General features: G+C 46.3%; 1 protein-coding gene across 3 annotated transcripts in view; it reads left to right on the top strand.

The window, feature by feature from the left end:
- The window catches only part of ebf1a (EBF transcription factor 1a), a 53,853-nt gene that overhangs the window by 953 nt on the left and 27,066 nt on the right, over nucleotides 1-25,834 (top strand). For all 3 annotated transcript variants that reach the window (XM_034092672.2, XM_034092671.2, XM_034092673.2), the window contains exons 2-6: nucleotides 249-405; nucleotides 1,397-1,460; nucleotides 2,192-2,247; nucleotides 3,886-3,959; nucleotides 5,554-5,622. In XM_034092672.2, coding sequence (XP_033948563.1) covers nucleotides 249-405; nucleotides 1,397-1,460; nucleotides 2,192-2,247; nucleotides 3,886-3,959; nucleotides 5,554-5,622 — 420 coding nt within the window. The remainder of the gene's footprint in view (nucleotides 1-248; nucleotides 406-1,396; nucleotides 1,461-2,191; nucleotides 2,248-3,885; nucleotides 3,960-5,553; nucleotides 5,623-25,834) is intronic.

Genomic DNA, 25,834 nt, shown 5'->3' with positions numbered 1-25,834 from the left:
GTACTTAGTTGTTTAATGATTGTTGATTTAAACTTAAAATGGTCTTTCAGCGAATTAGAAAGATGTTAAATTAAATTATGCCATATATGTAGCCTATTTAAGGTTTTTATAATGGACAGTGACTGAAACATAGGCGATTGTAGATTATATATTCTAAAGCTAATCTCATTTATGTTGCAATTTAATTGAATTAAATAATTGTAACTGTCTCCGTGGTGGCTGCTGCTGGTTTGTGCTTGTGTCCGCAGCGGAGTGGGTCTGGCTCGGGCACACTTCGAGAAACAGCCGCCCTCCAATCTTCGCAAGTCCAACTTCTTCCACTTCGTCCTGGCTTTGTACGACAGACAGGGCCAGCCGGTGGAAATAGAGAGAACCACCTACATCGACTTTGTAGAGAAGGATAAGGTGAGTTTGCACATTTCATAAAAACCCAAAACAAATCACTACATGACAGTTTGTAATACAATCTTTAAAATAAACTTGTAATGCGTGCATTTTAGCGGAGCATCGACTGATGAATGCACAGTATATTGGTTGTTAAGTCAAAGTGATAAATTACCAGACGTGTGTTAACAAAGTGGCCAGACGCACACAGCAGGGATCATGGGTCTTGGAGGCTTTTTAGATGTGGTTTCCTGAAAGATTTACACACTTCTGATTATTATAGCTTTTCTTTATAATTACAGAACCTTCGAAGTTAATGTTGAACTAATTTACGTAAAGGTGTAAATCAAGTGAATGAACACTTTTGCCACTATTATTAATATTTCGTATGTCAGTTGAGCACAGCGGGTTGCTTTATTTCTGCAGGTGTTGTCAGACACAATATTTCATTTCCCAAAAAAACATCAATATTCGTGTTTGATACGTCGATCAAGCGTAATATTGATCTATTTGCAAGTAGCGTTAAATGGGAGTGTTTTACTTTAAACGCTTGTTTTATTCATCAGCTCTTGTATTGACTTGTTTATTAGATCCAAATGGCCTTTTACTGTGTGTCAGTATTAACACACATTAATATTATATACCGTACACAATGTGATTTACTGAATATATAAATAATATTATTGTATCTTTAACCTTTGTGGTAATATTTTCAAACGATTTCCGTTTCTAATTTAGGTAAATATAGTTGAAAAGAGTCCTATATTACAGTTATTTTTTCAAAAGGTCAGATTTTCGAGAAATTACGTGTTACGCTATATTTCATCAAAACATGTAAAGAAAAGTAGTTCAAGTTTCAAACTTTTTTTCTTTCTTTTGTCTGCGTGGATGTCATATCGAAGTAATTTAAATGATATTACAGTTCGACAAACGTGTGCTATGTTGTGGACGCGCAGTAGAGGCAGGAGGAGATGCCTGCTCTGACCGGCTCTGCTTGCTTTAATTTTCATAGGAAACGACCGGGGAAAAGACCAACAATGGGATCCATTATAGGCTTCAGCTCCTCTACAGTAACGGTGAGTTTAGCTTCCATCATTTTTTTTATTGAGCAATAACAAAAGCAGTGTGTGAATGATACGCCACAGCAACGAGAGGAAACTCGGGAAACAAATGTCTTAAGAGGTCACATCGTGTTTTTTACATGTATTATTTTTTAATGAATCGTGAATGAGTAATGCTTTATGTTAAATGCTTTAAATGTTATTTACACATTATTTTAATTACCACAATATGATTCTTATATACTTATTATTTTTAGGTTTGCATTATTATAATTATAATTATGTTTTGCTTGGAGCTTCCTACATTAAATAGATCTTCTCCGGTCAGCAGTAAACAACCCAAGGCAGCATGATAAAATGTTTGCCATCTTACTTTTTAATGATTCTTTTTTTTGTAGTCGTTGCCTCGATTGAATAATTAAATAATCTTGATTATAATTCATTCATCCCTGCTGTGCACATTTACAAAGTTCTTAATACATTTTTAGCGATAAAATCAACAGGGATAAATAAAAAAATAAACATGTTTCAAGTCTCAAGCAAAATGACAGCATGCAACACATACAGAAAGTCATTACTAACAGTTTGGGCTCAATCGGTTTCCATAAGTGTCTCAGAGGAGACTTCAGATTGAATACAACTTGTGATCTGAAATATCCCCCAGAATGGGGAAAGCTTTGCCTCAGATGTGAAGCAAAGCCTGCCGGTCACATTTGAATCATTTCCCTCTCTCTGTGTCTCTGCAGGGATCAGGACTGAGCAGGACTTGTATGTTCGTCTCATCGACTCTATGACTAAACAGGTAAGAAGTCTGCATTAAACTACAGTTTAAAGAGTGAACCCGTGCATCCGTTTGCGGGTTGTGTGGGTCTGAATGTTGCCCCTACCTCCAACCAACCGCCCCCCTCCTCCACCTCCTCCACCTCCTCCACCTCCTCCACCTCCTCCCCCCACTGCATGCCTGTGTCTGAGACCCTCAACTTCAGCTCAGCACAGGCGGCTTGATAAACGACCTGTCTTACCTGTGGAATACATTTACAGGGGCCCAGAAAAGTAGAGGACATGTGTCCTCATACTCTACCTCTGCACAGCAGCCAGTTAGGGGATGGTGTGTGGATGTGTGTGTTTTTACAAGCACCATGCGGTGTGTGTGTGTGTGTGTGTGTGTGTGTGTGTGTGTGTGTGTGTGTGTGTGTGTGTGTGTGTGTGTGTGTGTGTGTGTGTGTGTGTGTGTGTGTGTGTGTGTGTGTGTGTGTGTGTGTGTGTGTGTGTGTGTGGGTGGTGTGTGTGTGTGTGTGTGTGTGTGTGTGTGTGTGTGTGTGTGTGTGTGTGTGTGTGTGTGTGTGTGTGTGTGTGTGTGTGTGTGTGTGTGTGTGTGTGTGTGTGTGTGTGTGTGTGTGTGTGTGTGTGTGTGAATATTTCAGCGAGGTGCAGAAGCGGTTGTGTGTTAGTGTTTGAGAGAGACAGTGATGCATGCCAGCACACTCTTTGAGGACCTTGACCCTCATTTCCTCAATGTGAAACAGAACAAACTATCCCAGAGTGTGTTATGGCCAATTCAATCACACAAAGAAATACAGAGCAGCACATGTGGGCTGGCGCAGACTGAGGGAATTCTCCGTACGGATGACTTAGACACGCAGAAAATAAGCCCCTTCAACGCTGTTTTGATATCAGGTCTTTTGTTTTGCCAATTCCGCCTCTAGTGCCATTAGGCCTGAAGAGAGTTTGCCTTAGAATGAAAGGAGTAGGAGGGGATGTTTTTTGTGCGTGTGTGTTTGTGCACGTGTGTTGGCATGTTTATCAGTGTGTGTGTGTGTGTGTGTGTGTGTGTGTGTGTGTGTGTGTGTGTGTGTGTGTGTGTGTGTGTGTGTGTGTGTGTGTGTGTGTGTGTGTGTGTGTGTGTGTGTGTGTGTGTGTGTGTGTGTGTGTGTGTGTGTGTGTGTGTGTGTGTGTGTGTGTGTGTGTGTGTGTGTGTGCAGGGTGATCACAGCCCTGGAGAGCATGTTGAGTGGGGTTGGAGGGGTAACCAGACTAGATTGTTGGACGATGTGCTGTATGGACCAGATGGTGCACTATACTCCAGTCTGGCAGTCCAACTGCTCACTGTACACAGCATATAAACATACGTGCACGGACTAACACATATGCAATCGCAGGAGTATGCACATGCACAACACAAACACACACACACACACTTTCTCTTTAACTGTCTCTGTCAGAACAGAGCGTTCCTGTTCAGGAGGACTGGATTCTCACGACACACACATTTTCCAGATAGGCAAAACTACTCCCAGATGAAAGAGACACACTTTTTCTCTCTTTTAATTTGCCCCTGCATCACGGCTCCCTTTTTTTCACATGCCAATTAAAAAAAAATCTCAATCACGGTTATTTTGAATCTTCTGTGATTTCTTTTTTTTTCTTCTCCATCCTTCAGGCGATTATCTATGAGGGCCAGGATAAAAACCCTGAGATGTGTCGGGTCCTGTTGACCCACGAGATCATGTGCAGGTAAGACAAGACACACCCAGGTATAGCTGTCATGTATTGGTCCAATTGACACTTTGTACCCGATCAACATATATACTTATTGCACATCGGATGTGACTCTGTCGGTGTAAAGTGGTGGCAAATACATGAGGAGCATGTAATGCTCAATTACAATCACATTCTTATAATTTCCCTCAAAGTGGGTTGGGAAGATGTGCCCTGGCCTATTTCTGTGTGTGTGTGTGTGTGTGTGTGTGTGTGTGTGTGTGTGTGTGTGTGTGTGTGTGTGTGTGTGTGTGTGTGTGTGTGTGTGTGTGTGTGTGTGTGTGTGTGTGTGTGTGTGTGTGTGTGTGTGTGTGTGTGTGTGTGTGTGTGTGTGTGTGTGTGTGTGTGTGTGTGTGTGTGTGTGTATCCCTCTCATGTTCAGCTAATTAGGACAAGGAAAAGCTCATTACTCAAACCCATCCTCCTTAGTCTGTGTAATACATGCATGTTGCTGTGTCCTGACACTGAGCTATGTGCAGAGGGGGACAGGCTCGGATTACACATAAAATACAAACACTTGCACAGTCAAATATACAGAAGCAAGCGTAGCGATTTCGCAGGCCTGTGCGTGCATTTACAATCAATAAAAGCATCACAAAGTTTGTGGTTGCCCCCATACAAACCAGCCGTTTAAAAATACATGTAGAGTTACATGTAGAGAATATAGCCAGTGGCAAAGTGTAGCCACTTCCTGGTTATCACACAAGGCCATTTAGACCACTTGTTTTCATACGCTGCAGGAAACGGTCGAGATCAGAAATCTGATCTGGCTCTCCAAACCTCCTGTCCTGAGGGACGCAAGAAAGTAGGGGGGAGGGTCAATCTGTCTCCCCCCTTTCTCTCCCTCTCTTTTGTGTCTTTCTCCATCCCCTCCCACACACACACACACACATGTACAGTAGAAGCACACATGGAGTCAGACACAGGTACAGACAGAGAAGAAAAGGTAGACGCTGTGAGTTTCTGGGGGATATAGGGGGGCTGACGGCACACAACAACACTGTTATATTGTGCTGCAGTCAAACGATTCAGAAAGGACTCGTCACATCAGTATGCAACCCCCTTCTACCCAGCATGCACTACTCCCCAGGTCCAGTGGGACCACTCTGTGACCCACTTCTGAGAGAGAGAAAAGCGCGAGAGAGAGAGGCGGGATAGAGGGAGGGGACGAGCACTGAGGAAAAATAGAGAACATAAGATGTCTGGTTGTGTGATGTCTGACAGAAATGGAGCTAACCTGAGCCCTGGAGGCTAATTCAAGTTTGTATCCAGCTCCATTCAAGCTCACTGCTTTAGCTCTCCTCCTCAAAACTTCTCCAAAAAATCACCCCGCTGATCTCACCTACTGTAGCGCTAGAGCCCCGGTCTTACCTCGGGAAGCCCGGCAGAAATCCAATTCACATTGTTTCTTAAAACTCCGCCAAAGTCCCACGCCCTTTTACTCCTCTTTCTCTTCCCTGCACCCTCGTCTGACTTCCTCTCCCTCTCTGTGATGTACCTTATCGTTATTTCTCTGTGTTACATCTCAGTGACTAACTCCGCTTTGTCTTTACTTCCCCCCTCCCCACAGTCGATGCTGCGATAAGAAGAGTTGTGGCAACAGGAACGAGACCCCATCAGACCCTGTCATCATCGACAGGTAAGAAGACGTTGCCCTTTGACCTCAGCCGATGTGATGTGGCGCTGTCATCGCAGAGACAAGTGTAGCTCATCAGCTGCCTGTGGCTCAGAATAGGAGCTGTGCAGAATACACTGGCAGCAACAACCCGTACATATAAAACATGTTCATATAAGTGGAGTTAACCAATGGAAGCATTTGATTTGTCTGAGAAAAAAAAGGAACCGGCACGTCTAATAAGACAGGCCGCAGGCCGGTTAACATTACAGAAACCTTAATCGTCTGTGTGCGCAAAATGTGTGAAACGGCAGTAAATAATATGCCGTGTGTGAGAGAGAAGTGGAGAAGCAATCACAGAGCAGTTGAGCTCTGCTTCAAGTGTGGTCAAACAGTGTTTGTGTGGTTGGGCTGATGACTTAGCTGATGAGCAGTTAGGGTTACAGCTACAGCCTGGCGGTCGTGTGTGTGTGTGTGTGTGTGTGTGTGTGTGTGTGTGTGTGTGTGTGTGTGTGTGTGTGTGTGTGTGTGTGTGTGTTTCTGTGTATAAATCTGGACTGTTTTACACTGAAGCGCTTTTGACACTGGCAGACTCCTGCGCACACACACACACTTTTCTTCAAGTGTACACCTTTCTCCTGCCGTCATAAACCACCTCTGAATGATGCAGCAGCTCGCCTGATTTACTGCCAGTTGAAAAAAGCGGTGTGTAGATTTACAGTCGGGCCTGTGCTGTGTGCACGTGTGTGAATAATACGGACCTACAGTGTGAGGGAAATGATTTGTTTATACTTGAGCAGTAGTTGCTGCCTGCAGATTAAAAGCTGTACGTGGAGGCTGTGTAAATGATTTGTCCATTAAGTATCTCCTTTTCTGTTTGTGTTCAACCTATCCAAACAAATGCACGGTCATGTCGTGCATCGTAGGTCATGTAGGTGTTATGCCTGATTTGAATTTGTCACATTTGAGTGTATTTGTGTTAGTGTTAATGAAGCAGTGACCTGTGCTATCTGATGAACACAGCTGTCCTGTGCTCGCTGCTGCTCTGTCAAAAGCCACTCTTTACCTGAGTGAGTGTGTGTGTATGTGTGTATGTGTGTATGTGTGCGAGTTTGTGTGTGCGCCACCCTTGTTCCGCTCCAGTGAAGCGGAAGGCCTCACCTCAGCGCTCCCTGAGACAGCTGCACCCCGCCACGTGGCCTCACACAACACGCCTGCCCATCACTCTGTGCCATATCTTTGATTTTTTTTTGTTTGCCATGTGTGCGTACTTGTTGAATTTCTCATCTGTCGCCCATCCTGGCTTCGGCGTACGGTTAAACTTTCCCTTTCAGTTTGCCGCAGTTTGAGCAGAGGCACCTTGATGAAACAGGCTGATCTCTGCTCTGAACAGCTTCCCCGCACTGAGCATGTGTTGCGGTCGCTCGCTGGCGGTATTCCCTCGACGCCCAATGGCTCAGGTGTGAGGGCAGCATTAACGAACAACAAATTAGAACAGGGGGAGGGAAAACAACAGCAATATCTCTGTTTTCCTCTCCAGCTCTTTCTCTCTTCTCTTTCTGGACAGGAAAATAGGTCAGGTGAGAGGAGAGCGAACAGAGGGGTTGGCTCGCTTTAAAGGGGGGGGGGGCTGAAGGGGAATTAAGGAGGGTGGGTTTATACGTTTGCTCATTTAGTACCAATATATTCTTGGCAGTTGTAATAATCAGGGATTCATAAACAAACAAACAACTGTGAGGGTGAAACTGACTCAATTACCACGAGTTCCCCTCCTTCAAATTCATAAAGAAATACCATCAACAGCCTTGAAGTTATTTAGTTCGTTAAATAAGGCTCGTTATCCCTCTGCTGTTTTGCAGAGATGATTAGATTTTACAGCCCTAATTAGCTGGGCTAGCTCTAACTCTTCTGGAAGAATAATGGGTCTGATTGCCTAATTAGCTCTCTCTCGTTAAGACGGGAGAAACAGGCCACTGCAGCAAAACCGCAGGAATGAGGAAAAATAAAGTCAGCTAATGAGAAACTTATTTGATTGTTAGGAGAACAAATCTGGTCCAGTGAGGATCTGCAGCGCTCTGGGTGCTGCGCTCTCACCGGGAGAATCTCCCTCACCCGTCCCTTCACCTCACCTCCTGTTGCAAAGACAATTTGTTTGGGGTTTAGAGCGTCTCCAAGGACCCATGCCATGCCGATTTTAATTATGAAGCATATTTGTTTAAGCTGATTGCAAAAAGCATTTTAACATTTCTTAGATTTTTACTCAACTTGAAAAAAAACATCCCCACAATATGTCCTGTTTTCAGGAGCTTTATAGTTGATATCATGGTAGCAGCAACGTGTATTTTAATTTGTAGCGTTGTCATCCCTTTGAGTGTCTCTTTAAGTCCATCTGATTTGAATGAGTCACTCCTGAAGATAGAGACAACTCATGCTATAATGTATGCCCTTTGAGGAGGGGGTTTCTTCAGAGAGACCTTGGCATGATGTGTTGTGTCTGTGCTTGACACTGGGCAGGGGCAGCAGCTGAAAGGTGAGAAGCTCATGTGCGCCTCTCTATATCTTCCCCGGGGAAACATGTGTGGTCCACTTTAGCCTCTTACAGAGGCAGGATAATATGAGGGGAGCCCCCACCTCCACTCCCACCTCTCTCCATCACTCCTGGTTAGTGTGGGGTTAATCATATGCAGTCACTGCTCGTCAAACTATCATGTGCCTGGATGGGCCTCAAATCACAAGCACATTTCCCTCTCACCTTTGCTTTTCCTCCACATAGCTTTTCTTGAATCCACACAGATCTGTTTTTTTTTATTTACTTGCTGCATCCTGATAATTTAGGACACATCTGACTCGCTTTGACTGTCCCTCTGGCCCCATGTGTCCTCTCACGCCTCCTCCCACCTGCGTCCCGTGGCCCTTTCCTGCCCGGCCAGCTCCCCCAGGCCCGCCGCAGGGTGTCCCCCACCCAGGCAGGGAGTCCCCCACCCAGGCAGGGAGAGCCTCTCTGGAGGGGGAGAGAAACTCTCTGTGACCAGAGATAAGGATCCACTGGATGGCCCTGCATTTCCCATTGTGTGTGTGGGGGGGGGGGGGGTCAAGTTTACATGCACAGACAGTGTTATTTCAGGTTTATAGCTGTTTTTGAGTGTGTTTTCAAACACACACTCCTGCAGCCTGCCGTTGATGTGGCCCATTTCCTTGCATGCGTGTCTGTGCTTGTGTATCCGCATCAATGTTGGTTATTTCCCCAGGAGTGTGTGTGTGTTGATAGAGGCCATTTCCTGGCGCGAGTGTGTGTGTGTGTCTTGAGTGAAGAATGTCGGGCAGGAAGTGCTCCTCCCGGGGAGGATGATGTCATGGCCGACAGTTTCCTGTTCTGCGAGCTGGTGGAACGGAGCGGCTCTGCTTCACGGTGGGTAGTTAGTGCTTGTGGAGCAGGTTCTGGTTCATCTCCGCCCTCCGCAGCCCGACACCTGCTCTGGTTCTACACCAGACAACCCGACACATCTGGAAGTCAACTTTTCAGTGTTGTGAGGATTGCATTTTCCCGGCCGATGCCTCTTGCCGCGCTGCTTGGTTGTCACTCTGTAGTGGGGAACCCCCTCATTGTTTTGGTTGTTATGTTTGGATGCACTTCCTGGGGTGAGAGGTCATGTGTTGCCTTGGCTGGGCTAACGTGCTCTAGTGAATAATGTATGTCATTGACTTTATGTCAGCCCTGCCAGCCCCCCAAGCCGAGCCCACCCATGTTTAATTCATCCATCTCATTTGTGTGTGTGTGTTGCCTGCGATGTGTGTGCGTGTGTGTCATTTAGAGGCCCAGTCTGCACCTGTCCAGCCATTAGCCCCCTTCTCATTTGCATTTGATGCTAATGTGGTTTACTGGCAGCGCCTTCCGTCCCCTCAGCTTAGTTTCACTTTCATATCCATGACTCTGTTAGTGAGAAGGTGAAAACACACTTACAGTGCAGCTATCCCACATTCTTGTCAGTGAATCTGCCGATGTGACGTCTGTTGAGCTCTTTATTAGTTATTTGTGCCGTCCCACTTCCTGGACCTCTTTTTGTATTATACAGGATAGTCATTATTCCCCCCCCTCTTGTCCGCTTGTTTCTCATCGCTGCTTTTCTATTGTGTCTTTAACCACCTATCACTAGCTGTACATTTCCCTTCAAGACAAAGAGAAGCTGGAGTCATGACACCCTGAGGCTGACAGCATCTCTCTTCAGTGTTTCTCTTTAGGGAGGAGAGATCTTTTTATTTTAGGCTTTTTTTTTTCTTCTCATATGTTTCTTTTGTTCATTTTTGGCTGGTGGTGGGGGGGGGGGGGGGGGGGCAGCTGCATTACACTTTATGGGAGACTTTGAAAAGGACTGGCCCTGAGCTGGTTGTGGTGTTTGAGCAGGGCTCAGGGGCAAAGAGGCAGAGTTGCTGGCTCATCGATATGCAGGCAGAACTCCCCTCCCTCAGGTGTTGGCCGCCTCACAAATCTGCCCCACACAAGCACGCACACACGCACGCACATACACACACATGCACACACATGGACACAGATGCAGCTCTCACCCTCAAATAAAGTTATACACAAATACATATTCAGGCGCATGCGCACTAATAAGAATCCACAGGCGGGCAAAAATATAACACACACACACACATTGACCTGCAGCTCTCTGCATCTGTTTGGTTGTGTTCTTTTTTTTTTCCCCCTGCGGTAGTCCCCCCCCCCCCGGGGGTTGGAGGAAAGCGCAGCCCCAGGGGACGGACGGCTGCGCTGATTGACAGCTGGGAGTTTTGAGGTCGAGGAGCCTTTAAAACAGCGCTGCCTCCTTCTCTCTCATCCAGACCTTCAGCACTCTCACCCCCAACAACTGGCTCACTTTCATTTTGCCAGCACCCCACGAAAATAAAATAATTAACACATCATTCCCAGAGTAAACATGGGTTTGTTTCCATGATATGAAATATCAAATAACACAAGCTGTTTTTGTTTTGTGGAGGAAACAACGAGGGTAAACACTGGAAGTAAGTGTTTAATGCTAAGGTGCGTGTGTGTATTTATGTTTTTAATTATTTCCCCAATAAACCAAACCGAGCCACCATCGTACTTTATAGGTAGTTAGGCTAATGCTCCCCAGCTGAATGCAAGTAACAGAAGGTTTATTAGGGCATATAAAATGTAATTTACAAATGTCAAAACTGAGAAAAGTTCATTGTTGTAAATAGCCCTGTTGTAGCTCTATTCTCTCTGCAAAATGCTTTGTCATTACTGCTTGACATTCCCTGCTTGACCTGGCTGCTCAGCTTGGCCGTTCCCACTGCCTTTGTGTCGAGTTTGTTCTTCCCCAGAATGAAGGGGTTCGGCCGGCCAGATCTGACCCAAATGAGTAGCGTCCTACTTCTCTGAGAGCTATTTAAGACATTTCTGGTGTTGGAAATTGCAGGCCGGAGAGATAGAGATAGAAGGGGAGTGAAACAGAAAGAAGATATATTTACTTTGTGTAAGGTCTCACGCATGACGTGGGAAATGTGTGTGTGGCTCCGCCAGTGAGGGAAGGGTACCGTTTTCCAGGATTTAGTCCGTGACTCGCCCTAGAAGATGCGCTCAATTTGCTTTTCAAATGAGGCGTGAAGAGCGCGAGCATGTGCCTCTCGGTGTGACGCTATTTTGACGTGCACGCTTATGTGTGTGTGCGGCAGGGGCAACGCTTTGTTTTCTCAGCACTCTGATGTGTGTGGACAGTCGAGCGCACGGCCCACTAAGTGCTCTCTCACAGGCAATGTGTTACATGGCTGCCTGTGCTGCTGCTCGTAATTGAATAGACACAGCAGCTCCTCTCAGCGAAGGATCCCAGGCCCTCCGCTCCCATCAGGCTGAGTATAGCCTCCCAGCCCTTCGCTGATGATTCATTGTTTACTGATTATTTCTGCTAAGCGAGAACGCAGACTCTACGCCCTCATGCCAGCTCCACATGCCCCCCAACCTGGCGTCTCACTTCCCATCGGCCAGTTTCCATCCCAGCGCCTCTTTTGGCGCCTTACCTCAGCCCTGTAGCCCAGGATGTAAGTCCAGGTGTCCAGGATGAGTGCTGGTGACCCGCTGTGCCCGAGCAAGATGTATAGTCTGCTGATTGTTTTCCATCAATCTGTCCAGGAAGAATGGATCGCTGGCCAGGCGCTGTGAGCGGCGCTCTCAGTTTCACACGCCACAATGGAAGGAAAACCTGCACGGCATGGGGGAGACAGGGAGGGAGAGATATGGAGTGTGATAGTGGTGGTGAGACTCTGCAACAGTGATCCTTTTCATGTCCTCTGATCATTTAATGAGATATTTCTGCAGGATGACTTTAATTTTTTTTCAGAAAACATAAAAAACACTTCGACGTCTATCATGGCTATTTAGTACCCATATCATTATTTTCAAGTTTAACCATCTGCTTATATATGAGTTGTGTGACATTGAGCTTGACTAATATGAGCTTTAATGTTCGGAGACAAAAATAAATCTTAAAGGAAGTATCTCTGGTGTAATTAAACGTAAAGCAACCACGTCAACATGCAGACAATTATGGTCAACAGCATGGTCCGATCAAAGGGATGATATGTTCTTACATTTCTAATATATTCTTTTTACTTTGCATTAATCATGAACAAATGAGACCCAAGCACATGTCACTGTTTCACTTCAAAAAGCCGAGCCGAATTTAAAGGCCTTTGTTTGTGTTTATGTAACTGATGAGGGGAGACAAAGTAAGGCGTGGGCAAATCGACTGAGACACTTTGTTGTTTTACACCGCCTCACCCCCTTTGTGTGTGCGCGGCTCACGTTGTTTGTTTGTTTACGGAGTGGCTTGACCTCGCTGGGAGGAATGTTCACTCGTTTCCTTTCCTTGTGCGTCTCCTAATGTGTTTGTCTCTCTGATTTTCACCATCCACGTGTACCTTTTCCTTTATCTCCCTTGCTCTCTCCCCCTGGCCTCTGTCTGTTGTTGGCTCCTCCCACTCAGAACTCCAGATTTAACTCTGAAGGTTTTTCTGGTTAATCACACTTGGAATCTTCCTCCTGCGTTTGAACGCTCTTGCTCGGCCGCGTGTTCTTCTCTGCGCGCGGCGCCGGAGAGTCGCGCTAATTATCCCAGTTATTGGCTTCTCCGACGCAGACGCTGTGATTTACATGAGGTGACATTCAGTTCAAACGTGCAGACCTTCGCAACCTTGTTCTGGAAAACAATTAACAGCGCCTCTTTCTCTTCTGCCTCCCTCCCTTACCCCTCGTTTTCTCTCTCTACACCTCTCTCTCTCTCTCTTCCTCTGGCTATTGTCTTCACACAAACAGGGGAGATTTATTGCCAAAAGAGTGAGGGGTGTGCCGAAAGGTAAAAGCTGTTGGTGTATTGTCTTTAGCAAGTGATTACTTGCTTGTTAATTGACAGAGTAAATCCGTGTAGACTGTAGCCTTAAATCTAAAAACCTAGTCCATACAACTCGTCTCCTTCTGCCACTGACCCTGGACAATTAAAAAACCCACTATAACACACTTGTAGTGGTGGACATGTAACCCACACACATGTTCAAACACAAAGGCAAACTTACAAGCGTGCCGTTAATGAAGCGTGTCTCTCTTCTGTCGTGTTAGCATGACAAGATGTTTACACACACAATCACGGCCGCTCTCTGATGTGGGCCAAGATGAAAGGGAGATGAGAGGAGGAAGAGGAGGCAGAGACGTGACGGTATGGACTGCTTTGCAGTGTTTGACAGGAGGACAGTTGTAACAGTCCCCCACTGAGAGCCAAGAGAGACAGAGAGATACGTCCTCGACACACAGGGAGGAACACATACCTGGAGGAAATTGTTCTTGGTTTTTTTTGTTCTTTTTTTTTCTTCATTCTTGAATGAGGCGTAAAACAATTAGATCCACCCGTTTCCCCTTGTCCCGCAGTGTGGATTACAAATGAGCAAACCTGGCATTTATCACATCACTACAAACATTTATTAAAGCCGGTTCCCCTCTAAAGCTGCAGAGATAACAGTGGGTAATTGCAGAGACTGGCTCTATTAGTTAAGTATGCCTAATGTCACTGCCTCAGAGCATTAGTGGACGCCGTAGTATTATGTTCCTGCGCTCATTACCACCCCACTCCCCTTCAAACAGATACACACATATCCACACACCCTCTCCCCCCCATTGACCCTGCAGCAGGAGTCTGTGCCACTCTAATGAGAAATGGAAAACACTACTCCGCAAGCTCCAAGACACACACACGCATACGGACACACACACACATACTCGGCGGGAGCCATTACAAGGGGACAGAGGGTACAGCAGTATAATCACACACGCCCAGGGAAACAATTGTGCCGTTATCAGAGTGATCACATTATAAAAGTTTAATAAACACCAAACGGCCTAATGGTGAATTAGCCTGCATCTGCCCTGTGTTGTGCCAGGCTATAATTAGTGATTCAACAGAGACAAACAAATGTTTTTCGTCACAGATTTTCATAGTCAACCCATTTTCTGGTGAAATATTGGACTTGTCCAGAATCAAAAGAAAACACACATCCGGTGTTGATTTTTTTATTCCACAAACTTGACTCCAAGACACCAAAAAATCACACAAAACACACAGTCACTGAGAGAAGAGTTTGGCTCGAGCCCCAGTCTGGGTTTCTAAGTGCCACTTGAGATGTGTATGGAGAGAGGCGGATGGGTGCTTGAGATTGTTGAGGAGGAGGAGAGAGTGAAGGAGGGAGGCGGGTGGGACAGACGAAAAGAAACAGGAAGAGATGGCATTGAATGGCGTGGAATAAGTCAGTCAAGAGGAGGGGGGGGGGGGGGCAGGACGTCTATCCCCATTCTCTCCTGGGCAAAATGAGCAGTTGTGTGTCTATTTTGATACGTTTGTGTGTGTGTGCATTTCTGTGTGGTCAAATCGATGACAATCTATAATTTACAATCACAAGGACCTATCACTTTTTATAGGGCCTCCATCCCCGCTCATCAATATTACATCAGGACCCAGACTCTCAGTGTGAGGGAGCAGGAGGGCGAGAGTACGGCTGGGGAGAGAGAATATGGCTTTGGTCCAGTGTGTGTGTGTGTGTGTGTGTGTGTGTGTGTGTGTGTGTGTGTGTGTGTGTGTGTGTGTGTGTGTGTGTGTGTGTGTGTGTGTGTGTGTGTGTGTGTGTGTGTGTGTGTGTGTGTGTGTGTGTGTTGTGTGTGTGTGTGTGTGTGTGTGTGTGTGTGTGTGTGTGTTTGGGGGGGGAAGCAGAGTGGGAGGATGAGGGCATCTGCTGAGGTTGTATAAAACATTGCTTCCAGCATACACAAATGTGCAAGCGCATACCCACCTTGCATGTGGGTCTGTGCGCGTCTGCATCTGTCCGACTGCTTTGTGTGTGTGTGTGTGTGTGTGTGTGTGTGTGTGTGTGTGTGTGTGTGTGTGTGTGTGTGTGTGTGTGTGTGTGTGTGTGTGTGTGTGTGTGTGTGGTGTGTGTGTGTGTGTGTGTGTGTGTGTGTGTGTGTGTGTGTGTGTGTGTGTGTGGTGTGTGTGTGTGTGCGTGTGTGCTCGCCAGCTGAGTGACAGTTTAGTATTGATCTGCGGGAGGACCTGGTGTCATTAGACCCAGTATGGACCAGCAGGCACACATGGAGGTCAGGGCACGGAGTTTGTGCATGTGTGTGATTGTGTTTGTGCGTGTGTGTGTGTGTGTGTGTGTGTGTGTGTGTGTGTGTGTGTGTGTGTGTGTGTGTGTGTGTGTGTGTGTGTGTGTGTGTGTGTGTGTGTGTGTGTGTGTGTGTGTGTGTGTGTGTGTGTGTGTGTGTGTGTGTGTGTGTGTGTGTGTGTGTGTGTGTGTGTGTGTGTTGAGGAGGAGGAGTGGGGGACCAAGTGTTCAGTAGTGACAGGCTCAAGCCTCTGAAAGAAAATCAATCGTGTCATAAGAGGAAGGTTTCCTCCAGCCTCCTTCTCCCTCTTTCACTCCCCCCCTCTGCCGCCTCCTCCTCTCATCTTTTCTCCTTTTGTCTCCCCTTTTAATTTCTCTCCTCTGAGACAACGTCTACAGACCCTCCATTCACACTTTCACCACTCCCTTCGTCTCTGTCTTTCCCTGTCTTTTTGAGCATCTCTGCCAAAAACACACACACTCCTGACCCAGGAGATGGATCTCCTGGGTCAGGATGGGGTGTGTGTGTGTGTGTGTGTGTGTGTGTGTGTGTGTGTGTGTGTGTGTGTGTGTGTGTGTGTGTGTGTGTGTGTGTGTGTGTGTGTGTGTGTGTGTGTGTGTGTGTGTGTGTGTGTGTGTGTGTGTGTGTGTGTGTGTGTGTGTGTGTGTGTGATGTGTGGATCAATTCAAGGGGTTATCCTGGCAAAAAGGAGCCATTAGTGACAGAACTGATCCTGGATCAGCCCTCATTAACTAAAAGGGCAGCAGGGCTGTTTGTCCAGATAAAAGAAATGACCCCAAACCGGGGCAATTAACTCAGAGGGCAGAGACTAGTTGAATTGATGGCATGCCTTGTTTTGTTTAATATAAGTTTGATTGGAAAATAAGCTGATTAGACTCTGTCTTATTGTGAATGTAAGCTTGTCCCTCAGTTATTCATTATTAAGGATGAGTGTGCACACACACACTCTCGCACACTGACGCACACACACAGGGCAAGCCTCCACCTGTTCTCCTCTCCCGCCTGAGGGGACTAGTATGGTAGATAACAGTTTGAGTGGGCCTGCTGCAAAACACTAATCAGACCTAACACTGCCTAATTAGCACAGAGTCCGCTGATTGGCTTACAGCAATAATTAACACAGGTGAGAATAATTAGCTCCCCATAGACCTGTGTGTGTGTGTGTGTGTGTGTGTGTGTGTGTGTGTGTGTGTGTGTGTGTGTGTGTGTGTGTGTGTGTGTGTGTGTGTGTGTGTGTGTGTGTGTGTGTGTGTGTGTGTGTGTGTGTGTGTGTGTGTGTGTGTGTGTGTGTGTGTGTGTGTGTGTGTGTGTGTGTGTGTGTGTGTGTGTGTGGAGGATGTTATTATGCAGTCTTGGTCCCTAGTGAGGCTGAGGAGGCAGAGAGGAAAATCAAACTCATTACTGAAACCAGGCCAACCTGTGTTAGGTGCTCTGCTTTCCCACACCCAGAGAATTAGCCACAGAGAGATCTATCTCCCGTATCTCCCTCTTTCTCTCTATCCCTGCGTGTGTGTGCGTGTGTGTGTGTGTGTGTGTGTGTGTGTGTGTGTGTGTGTGTGTGTGTGTGTGTGTGTGTGTGTGTGTGTGTGTGTGTGTGTGTGTGTGTGTGTGTGTGTGTGTGTTTACTTTCTCTCTTTTCTTACTCTCTCTCTCCATCCATTTCCCTTCACCCCCCATCCCCTTTGCAGTTGACTGAAGGTGTGTTTGATGAATCTCACCGCTAGGTGAACCGTCTAAGATAAGATGAAACACAGACACGGGGCATCTTTGTATCATATTCTATCACTCAGGTGGTCTGCTTCTCTCTTTTATCCCCGCCCAGCCCTCTTTCAATACCTCTTCAGAGAAGTAAGAACAGCATAGGGGGGTGGGAAATGTTGGCAAGGCCTGTCTCCATATAAAAAGCTTGAGCCTATAGCCTCTCCGTGAAATGGTATACTGTACACTCCATGAACTACTACTTACTGCATGGCTGTATAGAGAGGATACTGAATCCTGATTCGCCAACGCCTCATGTTGCCTCTCCAAGAGAGAGAAAGAAGGAGATAATGAGAGAGGATAACAGACAAAGAAAGGAAAGGGGGAATCATGCAGTCGTTCAGCAGTATGTAAGCAGCATGGTGTCCTCCATCTCACTCTCCCTGCTTCTTTTTGCCAAAGTGCTGCTTCTTTGATCAAGCCAACATCACAGAGAAGAAGACGGCACCCAGACATTGAGAAGGGGTTAATATTGGAACACAATTGACAGCTTGTCACTTTTAGCTCTGAGGCACCAACATCGACATAGTTAGTTAGGTGCTTGAGAGGGAGGTAGAGGGGGGTAACACACCCACCCACACACACACACACCTCCGAGAGCTTTTTCTGTGCTAAATAAATAACAAGCGACAATGTAAATTGGTGTTTTCCTGAAGTGTGTGGCTGCCTCTGGGATGTATTTTTCATGTCAAGACATTTTAGAGTGGTTTAGGAGTGCAACGTGTTCGGATAATGAATGTAACCCTGCTCTCATACATACACACGAGGAAGGAAGTAGAATGTTCACCTGACCACAGGTGCATTGCAGCTTTAATGCAAGGCACATTCAAGGCTGACTCCCGCCCCCACCTCCCTCTCAGCGCTATTGTTCTAAACTCACCCGGGCCCAGGGAGGTGCCAGGGGTGACACCAGCCTATAACCGCACACCAGCAGACACACGGTGGGAGAGGAAAGCTCATTGTTGGCTGACTGATCTCCAGCCTCGCGCTGACAAGCCCTCTCATGTTCGCTAGATTTGTTTTTGTTGTGTTCGCTCCCGGTAAACACTTGCCTCTCAAAACAGGCAGCTCCTACCTCTGTCAACACAACACTCACTCGCACTGTACTCCCCGTCACACGGAGCTGTACACACACTGCAGAGATGTATGTACGAGCTAAATGGATGTACTCAAAAGGCTGCTTAAATGCATATAAGGGCTGTTAAAGCGGTGTTCACGGGAGCCATTTGCATAGCACTGCACTCTCTGCCTCCTGTCTCCTGCCCATACACACACATTCACGAGCTACACTTTTCCCCCTTGAATACCCTCAACATTTCCTGACTAAAGGAACAAAATGAAAGAAGGTTGATTGAGGCAAAACAAGGAAGGTTGTTGTTTTTTTCATATTTCCTGTTTCAATAATTAATATGCATGAGTTTTATGGCCGCTTAAGATGCGATCAATTATTCATTAACAGCATGTTAATTGCATCCACAGTCGTGAATATTTAACCAAACACTAAATCAATGGGGTCGAATGAGCAGCAATATGGACATTTTATAAGCTTTGCCAAAATTGGGTTAGGCTTTAATGAAAGCAGCAGATTGGAAAGGGACAAATGCGGAGAAAGAGCTCCACGACAGGATGGTAGCTGATGTTTAGAAAGCAGACGATATGAATAAATGCAAGGTTGTTGACTCGCAGTAGTATAGTCAGTGACTCCTCGCCTTTTCTTCTGCTTTGTCTCTTTTATTCTCATCTCCTCCTTTTTTAAATGGAGAGGATGTAATCTCTTCATCTCTGCCAACTGTAGCCAGCCTTTTCCGCTCTCAAAGCCTCCAGACTCCTTTGTCCTGGTTTTTGTGTGTGTGTGTGTGTGTGCGCGCGTGTGTGTGTGTGTGTGTGTGTGTGTGTGTGTGTGTGTGTGTGTGTGTGTGTGTGTGTGTGTGTGTGTGTGTGTGTGTGTGTGTGTGTGTGGTGTGTGTGTGTGTGTGTGTGTGTGTGTGTGTGTGTGTGTGTGTGTGTGTGTGTGTGTGTGTGTGTGTGTGTGTGTGTGTGTGTGTGTGTGTGTGTCACAGCGGTGTCTGGACGTTGACATTTCTCTGCTTGGATAACCATCGCGCCCTCTGTCCCTCTGTCCCTCCAGCCATGACGCAGGGTAATGTCACCTGTCAGTCTCAAACTCCTACTTACAACCGCTGTCCCCTCAACTCCCCCACCCCACCCACATGGAGCAGCACCAGTCCGACACCCCCCGCACCCCGACCCTAACTGGACCTCACCTGGGAGGCAAAGCCTTCACCACCTCCCCATTCCTTTTGTCTTCCTCTCCAGTACCTCATATGACTCCATATCCTCCTGCTCTTTCTCTGCCTTATATCCAAATGGCAGCCCGCCCCTTCTTCCCCCATACATTTGCCCCCAGGACTCCACAATATGGAATGGGAAGACGGCACATGTAGTGAATGGGAAAGTCAGGGGTGGGAAGTTGACTTTTTGTCTGGACCCCAGTGCGTTCTGCGCCTGTTTTCAATTACTCTCCCGGCAGAGGCGGGGTAGAGGTTTATGCGTTATATGGGAATGTAATTGACTATAACTGCCCTCTTAACATTAACCAGGTGTACTAGCTGAGTGTGTGAGATTAGGCCTCGGGACTTGGCCGTTAGGGTGTGTGTGTACCGTCTATGTGTGTGTTGTTGTTGATGTATTTATACCCTGCTCCTGTGAGGTGCTGGCCATTAGCACTGCGTTTAAATCTGACATTTGTTCCTGCTTGTTTCTCTGTGCGTTTGTGTGTATGTGTGTGCACACTCTGACTACTTGTCCCTTTGTATAAGTTTCATCATTTATCTGCCTCTATGTGCATATAAGATTGAGAGGGAAAGTACAAAACAAAAAAAAGAGGCAGGATACAGATCCAGCCTGCTTCAGGGGGGGGGGGGGCTGGCTTTACAAGGACAAAGTCAAAATGGGCCCATTCACAAGGCTGACACACTGTGATTTGTATGTATAGTGCTGTGCAGCCTGCGGGGCACTAGCCCAGGGGCTATCACAGACACCCATGCCCGTGGTGGAGGCAAATGTGTGTGTGTTGAAGTAGAGGGTTGTGTGTATGTGTGTGCTGGAAAGAGAAGCATCAACAGGCTGTCAATCAAGCTCTGGCCAGCCTGTCACTCGATAGAGCTCGTCCGGGGGAGAATGGGAGTCCCTGGGACCCTGGGTGGAGGAAGGAGGGGAAGTGGAGGAAGCAGGGAGGAGGTCTGTCTGTCTCACTGACTCGGGCTTGATTTGATATTTGATACCGAGCATGTGGCATTTGAATGCAAATCTATTTTGATTGTCCCACCGTCTGATAGGGTTAAGAGGAATCTATAGGGGATATGTATGTGCATCGGAGAGAGACACACACATACAAAATGATGCAGAGAATTATTCAGACGGATTATATTACTCACCGATTCACTTGGCATGAGGCGTTTTATTCTCTAAAAGCAATAAAAAGATATTTAATCAGAATAAATATATAACATAATGGGTCGGAGGTTACTCAAATGTTTTGTGCAGTGATTGTTTCCCCCTTTGTGGATAAAGTAGTTCCCTTTTATGTGGAAAAAATGGGCAGTGTATGTATGAATACATCCTGTTTTTGAAAATGTGAGCAGGATAATTATTTCCCCCGCATGCATGTAGAGGATTGTGTTTTAAAAGCAAGCATGCCAAGTGGGCAGACAGACAGAGAGATAGACGGGCGGATAAAGCGGGTATTACTGCAGTATGGAAATGCGAGGCTCAGTCCCCTCCCAATTAGAGCAGTGACTTCTGAAATGCCATAATACCCATTAATTAGCAGGCTGCTATTTTCTCAGTGATATGGCTAATTAGTCTGCGAGGCTCACACTATCTGGACCATTATTATTGGGCTGAAGCCATGCAAACACACTCACGTACACACACTCGTGTTCCCGTTGATGCGCAAACACCAGCATATAAATACCGTACAGAGATACACATGCAGCACACATTTTCATAACAATTTCCCACAGTTGAGTGACCCTCATTTAAGTGACGCCATTATACGCTTCAGTGGCAGCATAGCACAGCATGAGAGAGATAACGGTGAAGAACGGGAGGTTGGTTACAGACTGACCGCACTAACGCATCAACTATATGCTCCTCATAATGTGTTATTATACGCGGATAAAACAGTAGCAGTGCTCGTCCCCCCTGTGAGGAACAGCAAGGAAACGTTTCACCCCCCTGTAATGACTCTGTGTGTGTGTCTCTACGCCTCGACAGTCCATCAGTGTCTCCCTCCGGACAGACAGGCCACTGACACAGCACCACAAGGCCAGGGAACCTTTTCAATCACTCCCTCACTTTTCCCTCTCTGTCAGGTGGCAGAAAGGCGTGATTGATCTGTTGTTTCGCCACGGCGGTAAAGGAGTGGAAACAAGTTGTGTTGGGTTAAAAAAAAAAAAAAAAAGGAAGATCTGGAATGTGTGAAAAACACTTTCATAAGTTTATTAATCATCTTCATCAATATTGCAGCCCTGGACCTGCTGTTGGTTGTCATGCAACGTGTGTGTTTGCATGCATGCGTGTGAGTGTGTGTTCGCACCCATCGCAGCCCGATGAACTTCATAAGTGTCCCATCACCACTTTAATCAAATTACTTATGAACCAAAATTGACAGTTTTCATTAATTATAAAGGATTATTCTAATTGCGATTCAAATTTATTCATTTAGAACAGACGGCATTCAGTAATGTTTCAGGAAATTTGCATATTAAATGGAGAGGGTAGGCCATTAGCTATGCTAATATATGCATGATTCCTTATTTTGTGATTGGTGGGCCATATGTAGCAGGCTTGGGGTGTGCAGGTGAGGAATCTAGAAGGAGCTGTAATATGTTTGATAAACACTGAGGCCAAAACACACATGTGCACATGTCCACACACACACACATACATACACTCGCTCACACCAGCAAAAGCACACGTCTCTGTTCAGTATCAATCTCCCTCCGTCACACACACTCTCTCTGTCCTTGCCTTTTCTCGGGCTCTCCCACTCTCTGGCTCCACATTCCTCCCTCAAGACCCATCGGAGGGGACAACTTTTCACCCGGGAACATACACGGCACACTAATTAAGTTTCTGATTTCTGATCCTGCTGCATTTAGAAACATAACCTTGAGCCTGTGCACAGTCACAGTCATAGTTATGATTTAATACGGTGCTTAAATGGAACAAAAAGAAAGAACTATCGCAAGCGGCACATTCATCCCCACAATGTATGGTGCTGGTCCCGGGTTGACACAATACTCTTTATCACGCTATATATAGTCGATGCATTATGCATTAAGTTTAACATGTGCTTAAATCAACACTATTCAATATGAATACATCAGTCTTCAGCTAAGGTGGAGAGGAGAACAGTTAGGCTAAATGACTGCGCGGGGAGGCATGCAGGCGGAGGCACGGTCACACACACCACACATGGTCACACACACACACACACACACACCCGGTCACACACACCCTTCGGCTGTGTGGCGGCGTCTACCCGGGCTGATGACAGGGCCATTATTCACCGGTCAGTCCCACGAGGGCAGGGCTCGGGCTGGACAGGGTAGCAGAGTGTCCCAGCATGGCAGGACAGCACTGAGGTGAGAGGGACCAGGACCTTCATTACTCTCGTGGTCTGGGGGCCTGGAGCTTTTCTCCCCCTCTCTCACTCTCTTTGTCTCTGTCTCCATCAGATTAATGGGCCAGGCCCCGACAGAGGAAGTGTTTCAATCAGCACCGCCTGCCAAGCTTGTCCATCACCCAGACAGCCTCTTATTTATCATGGCCTTGATACACACACGCATGCAGATATGTTTATTTACCCCCAGGTGCTCTGGTGTAAAGCCAGGCCACAGGTAGCGATGTTATCAGGCTACAAGTTGTTCAACCCCAGCACTCGTTTCTCCCACATTCCTCCGAGCAGCCGAGATCTCATTGCCTGTCTTTCAATGCTCGCTGCACCATTTCTCAGTTGAATTTTGAATGATCCTTTTTCGGATGAAACACAATCGGTTAAGTGTCTCTGGGACTTCTGTCCCCAAGCTGGGACTGGAGCTCTGGCTCCGGGGGAAGCGAGGAGCGATCCCTCCCAAGTGGGGCTGTCCCTCAGCGGCAAAGGCACAGCACCGATCCTCCATGACCCATCGTCTCCCTCCTCCAGGGTCCATTTGTTCTAAGAAATATTTAACAACGGAGCAAATTCAGCTGACATGACATGAGCAGATAGAGACGTAGAGGAGGATGGGGCGATGCACGAAGCGAGCTGGAAATGAATTTTTCAGCGCTGTGAGATGTTCTATTTGAATAAATCATGACACTTAAGATAGACATGAGTGCAATATAGAGGTGCTCGCTGCTACTTTGAGGAGTAGCACTCCAAAGGAATGGAGCGATGTGTGTGTGTGTGTGTGTGTGTGTGTGTGTGTGTGTGTGTGTGTGTGTGTGTGTGTGTGTGTGTGTGTGCGTGTGTGTGTGTGTGTGTGTGCGTGTGTGTGTGTGTGTGTGTGTGTGTGTGTGTGTGTGTGTGTGTGTGTGTGTGTGTGTGTGTGTGTGTGTGTGTGTGTGTGTGTGTGTGTGTGTGTGTGTGTGTGTGTGTGTGTGTGTGTGTGTGTGTGTGTGTGTGTGTGTGTGTGTGTGTGTGTGTGTGTGTGTGTTGATATACCCACATTTCTGTGTGTTCAATATGTGTTTCGGCATGTTTTTCTTTTATGTTTCGTGTTTTTAGTCAATCTTTGTCTCTGTGTCTGATATTAGCACGGCATGTTGAACTGGATGTGTCTGCGAGTAAACTGGGCCACTGCAGCCGGTTACAGCCTGGTGTCAGAGGCTCAGGGCCAGGCCCAGAGACAGACCTGGTTCTGGATTATTAATGTCCCCCCCCTGTGGAGCCAGGCCCCCTCCCCCACCCAGTGCCCCTCTACACCCCTGGGGTCAGCCTGCATGGCTCCTGGTGCAAGGCCCCCCTCATAAATCTCCCTAAATTAGTGTGTGTATGTGTGTGCGTGCCTCCACGCTTAAACATATACTGCAGGCAGGGAGACAGGTCACCACGAAAACAAGCCAGTCGGGCTCTTGGCTGAAGTGTCAGTGATGCATAGCGGAAAGAGTGAAGGAAAGAGTTGCAGAGAAAAGAAAGAGAAGTGAAACACACAAGGGGAGGTAAAGAAAATACACAAAACAGGACTTGAGGAAGATATTTGGTTCTCTGAGAGTGCCAGACTTCACTTTAATTTTAGTCGCCTATTTCTCACTTACTTCTCTTCCGCTGTAACATTATATTTGCCTACAAATATTTACACTTAATTTGAACTTGCCTCTGACGTCATCAGGATGGATTTCCTGAACAAATGGTGATGTTTAATTGCCGTTGTGCGGGGGTCTTCCACTGCTCTACCTGCCTAGATTAGTTCAACATGTCCCACGGTGGTAACAGGCGTGGGGAAGTGCTGTTGTGTCACTTAGTTAACCCCCGAGACAAATGGCTCCCCTCCGGAGCACAGTGAATTACACACCTCATGAAGCATATTAGGAGGCAGACACAGTGCTTTTCTTCTGGAGATGATCTGCGAGGCAGAGATGGATGGAGGGAGAGGGAGAGGGCTGAGTTATGGCATCACCCACAGCCATTTTTACAGCGCATCGACATCAGAACAAAACAACAGAGAGGCGGGGCAAGGATAAAGAAATGAGGCAGAAAGATATACAGCACAACGTGTAACAAAAGGCTGAACAGATGAATAAACTAGAAGCACTTGGGAAGATAAAAGCGCACAGTTCAGAAGTTATCTGTGTTGAAATTGACAAGGAAAACAACTCTTTACCTCATTTGTTGCTAATGTAGGAAAATTATTAGAAAATATAACAGAATTGTCCCTCGGAGGCTTCCTTGCAGTTAGCTAATCGCTTAGACAATCTTTATCACCACAGTAATAATATTTAGATGCTACAGGGATTACTTAAAAGTTGTGTTATAATTGCTTTCCTTGTTTTGTTTTTTATGCAGAGGGTGATTTTGTGTTTAATTGCTCCAATGTGACAAATAATGCCCGTTATGATATGATGAAAGTGTGAGATCATTAAATTACTACGGCGACCGGCTGTATTTGTTTATTCGTTGTTTTTTCCCCTGCTACAAATGTACGCCACGAGGCTTCAAGAGGCCAAGCGGTTATTTACACAAATTCACTTCCACAGCCATTCCTGGATTTGGGGGTAATTACGTGAGAGCGAAATGGTTTTATTTCATTTAATCCGGGCCCGCACAGCAATTTGCTGTGGTAATATTCGTAGCTGTGGAGCCTGCACAGTAAAACAGCTTGAAACCAGCAAGAGTCTCAAAAACAAACAAGGTAGCCGGGGCAATAATCAAAACAATCTATGCCGAAGACAACATTTTCCATAGACCTACCAAAACTTTTAGTTTTAAGATAAGATACAATTGAAGTAGATCATTAATCATTTTATCTCACTAGATATTAATGTGCTGTTCCAAAGCTCCACATTTTCACTTAAGAAAAGTCACACTTTAGGTAAGTATTGGGTGTTTTAAAGTGGACCTATCATGCTATATTTGAATAATATATTGTAGGGCCATACCTATATAAAACATGTCTGTGAATTTTTTTTTTCAAAATACCAAACAGATCATGCATTTTAGCCATGCCTCATTTCGCTCTATTTGCTCTATACCAGCCCTGTTTTTGCAAAGGCTGATTCTGTGGCAAATGAGCTGCAGTCGAC

Source organism: Pseudochaenichthys georgianus, chromosome 10, assembly GCF_902827115.2.
Source record: "Pseudochaenichthys georgianus chromosome 10, fPseGeo1.2, whole genome shotgun sequence".
Taxonomy (NCBI): Eukaryota; Metazoa; Chordata; class Actinopteri; order Perciformes; family Channichthyidae; genus Pseudochaenichthys; species Pseudochaenichthys georgianus.
Note: the sequence above shows the minus strand (reverse complement) of the source record. Positions and strands in the feature narration are given on the sequence as shown.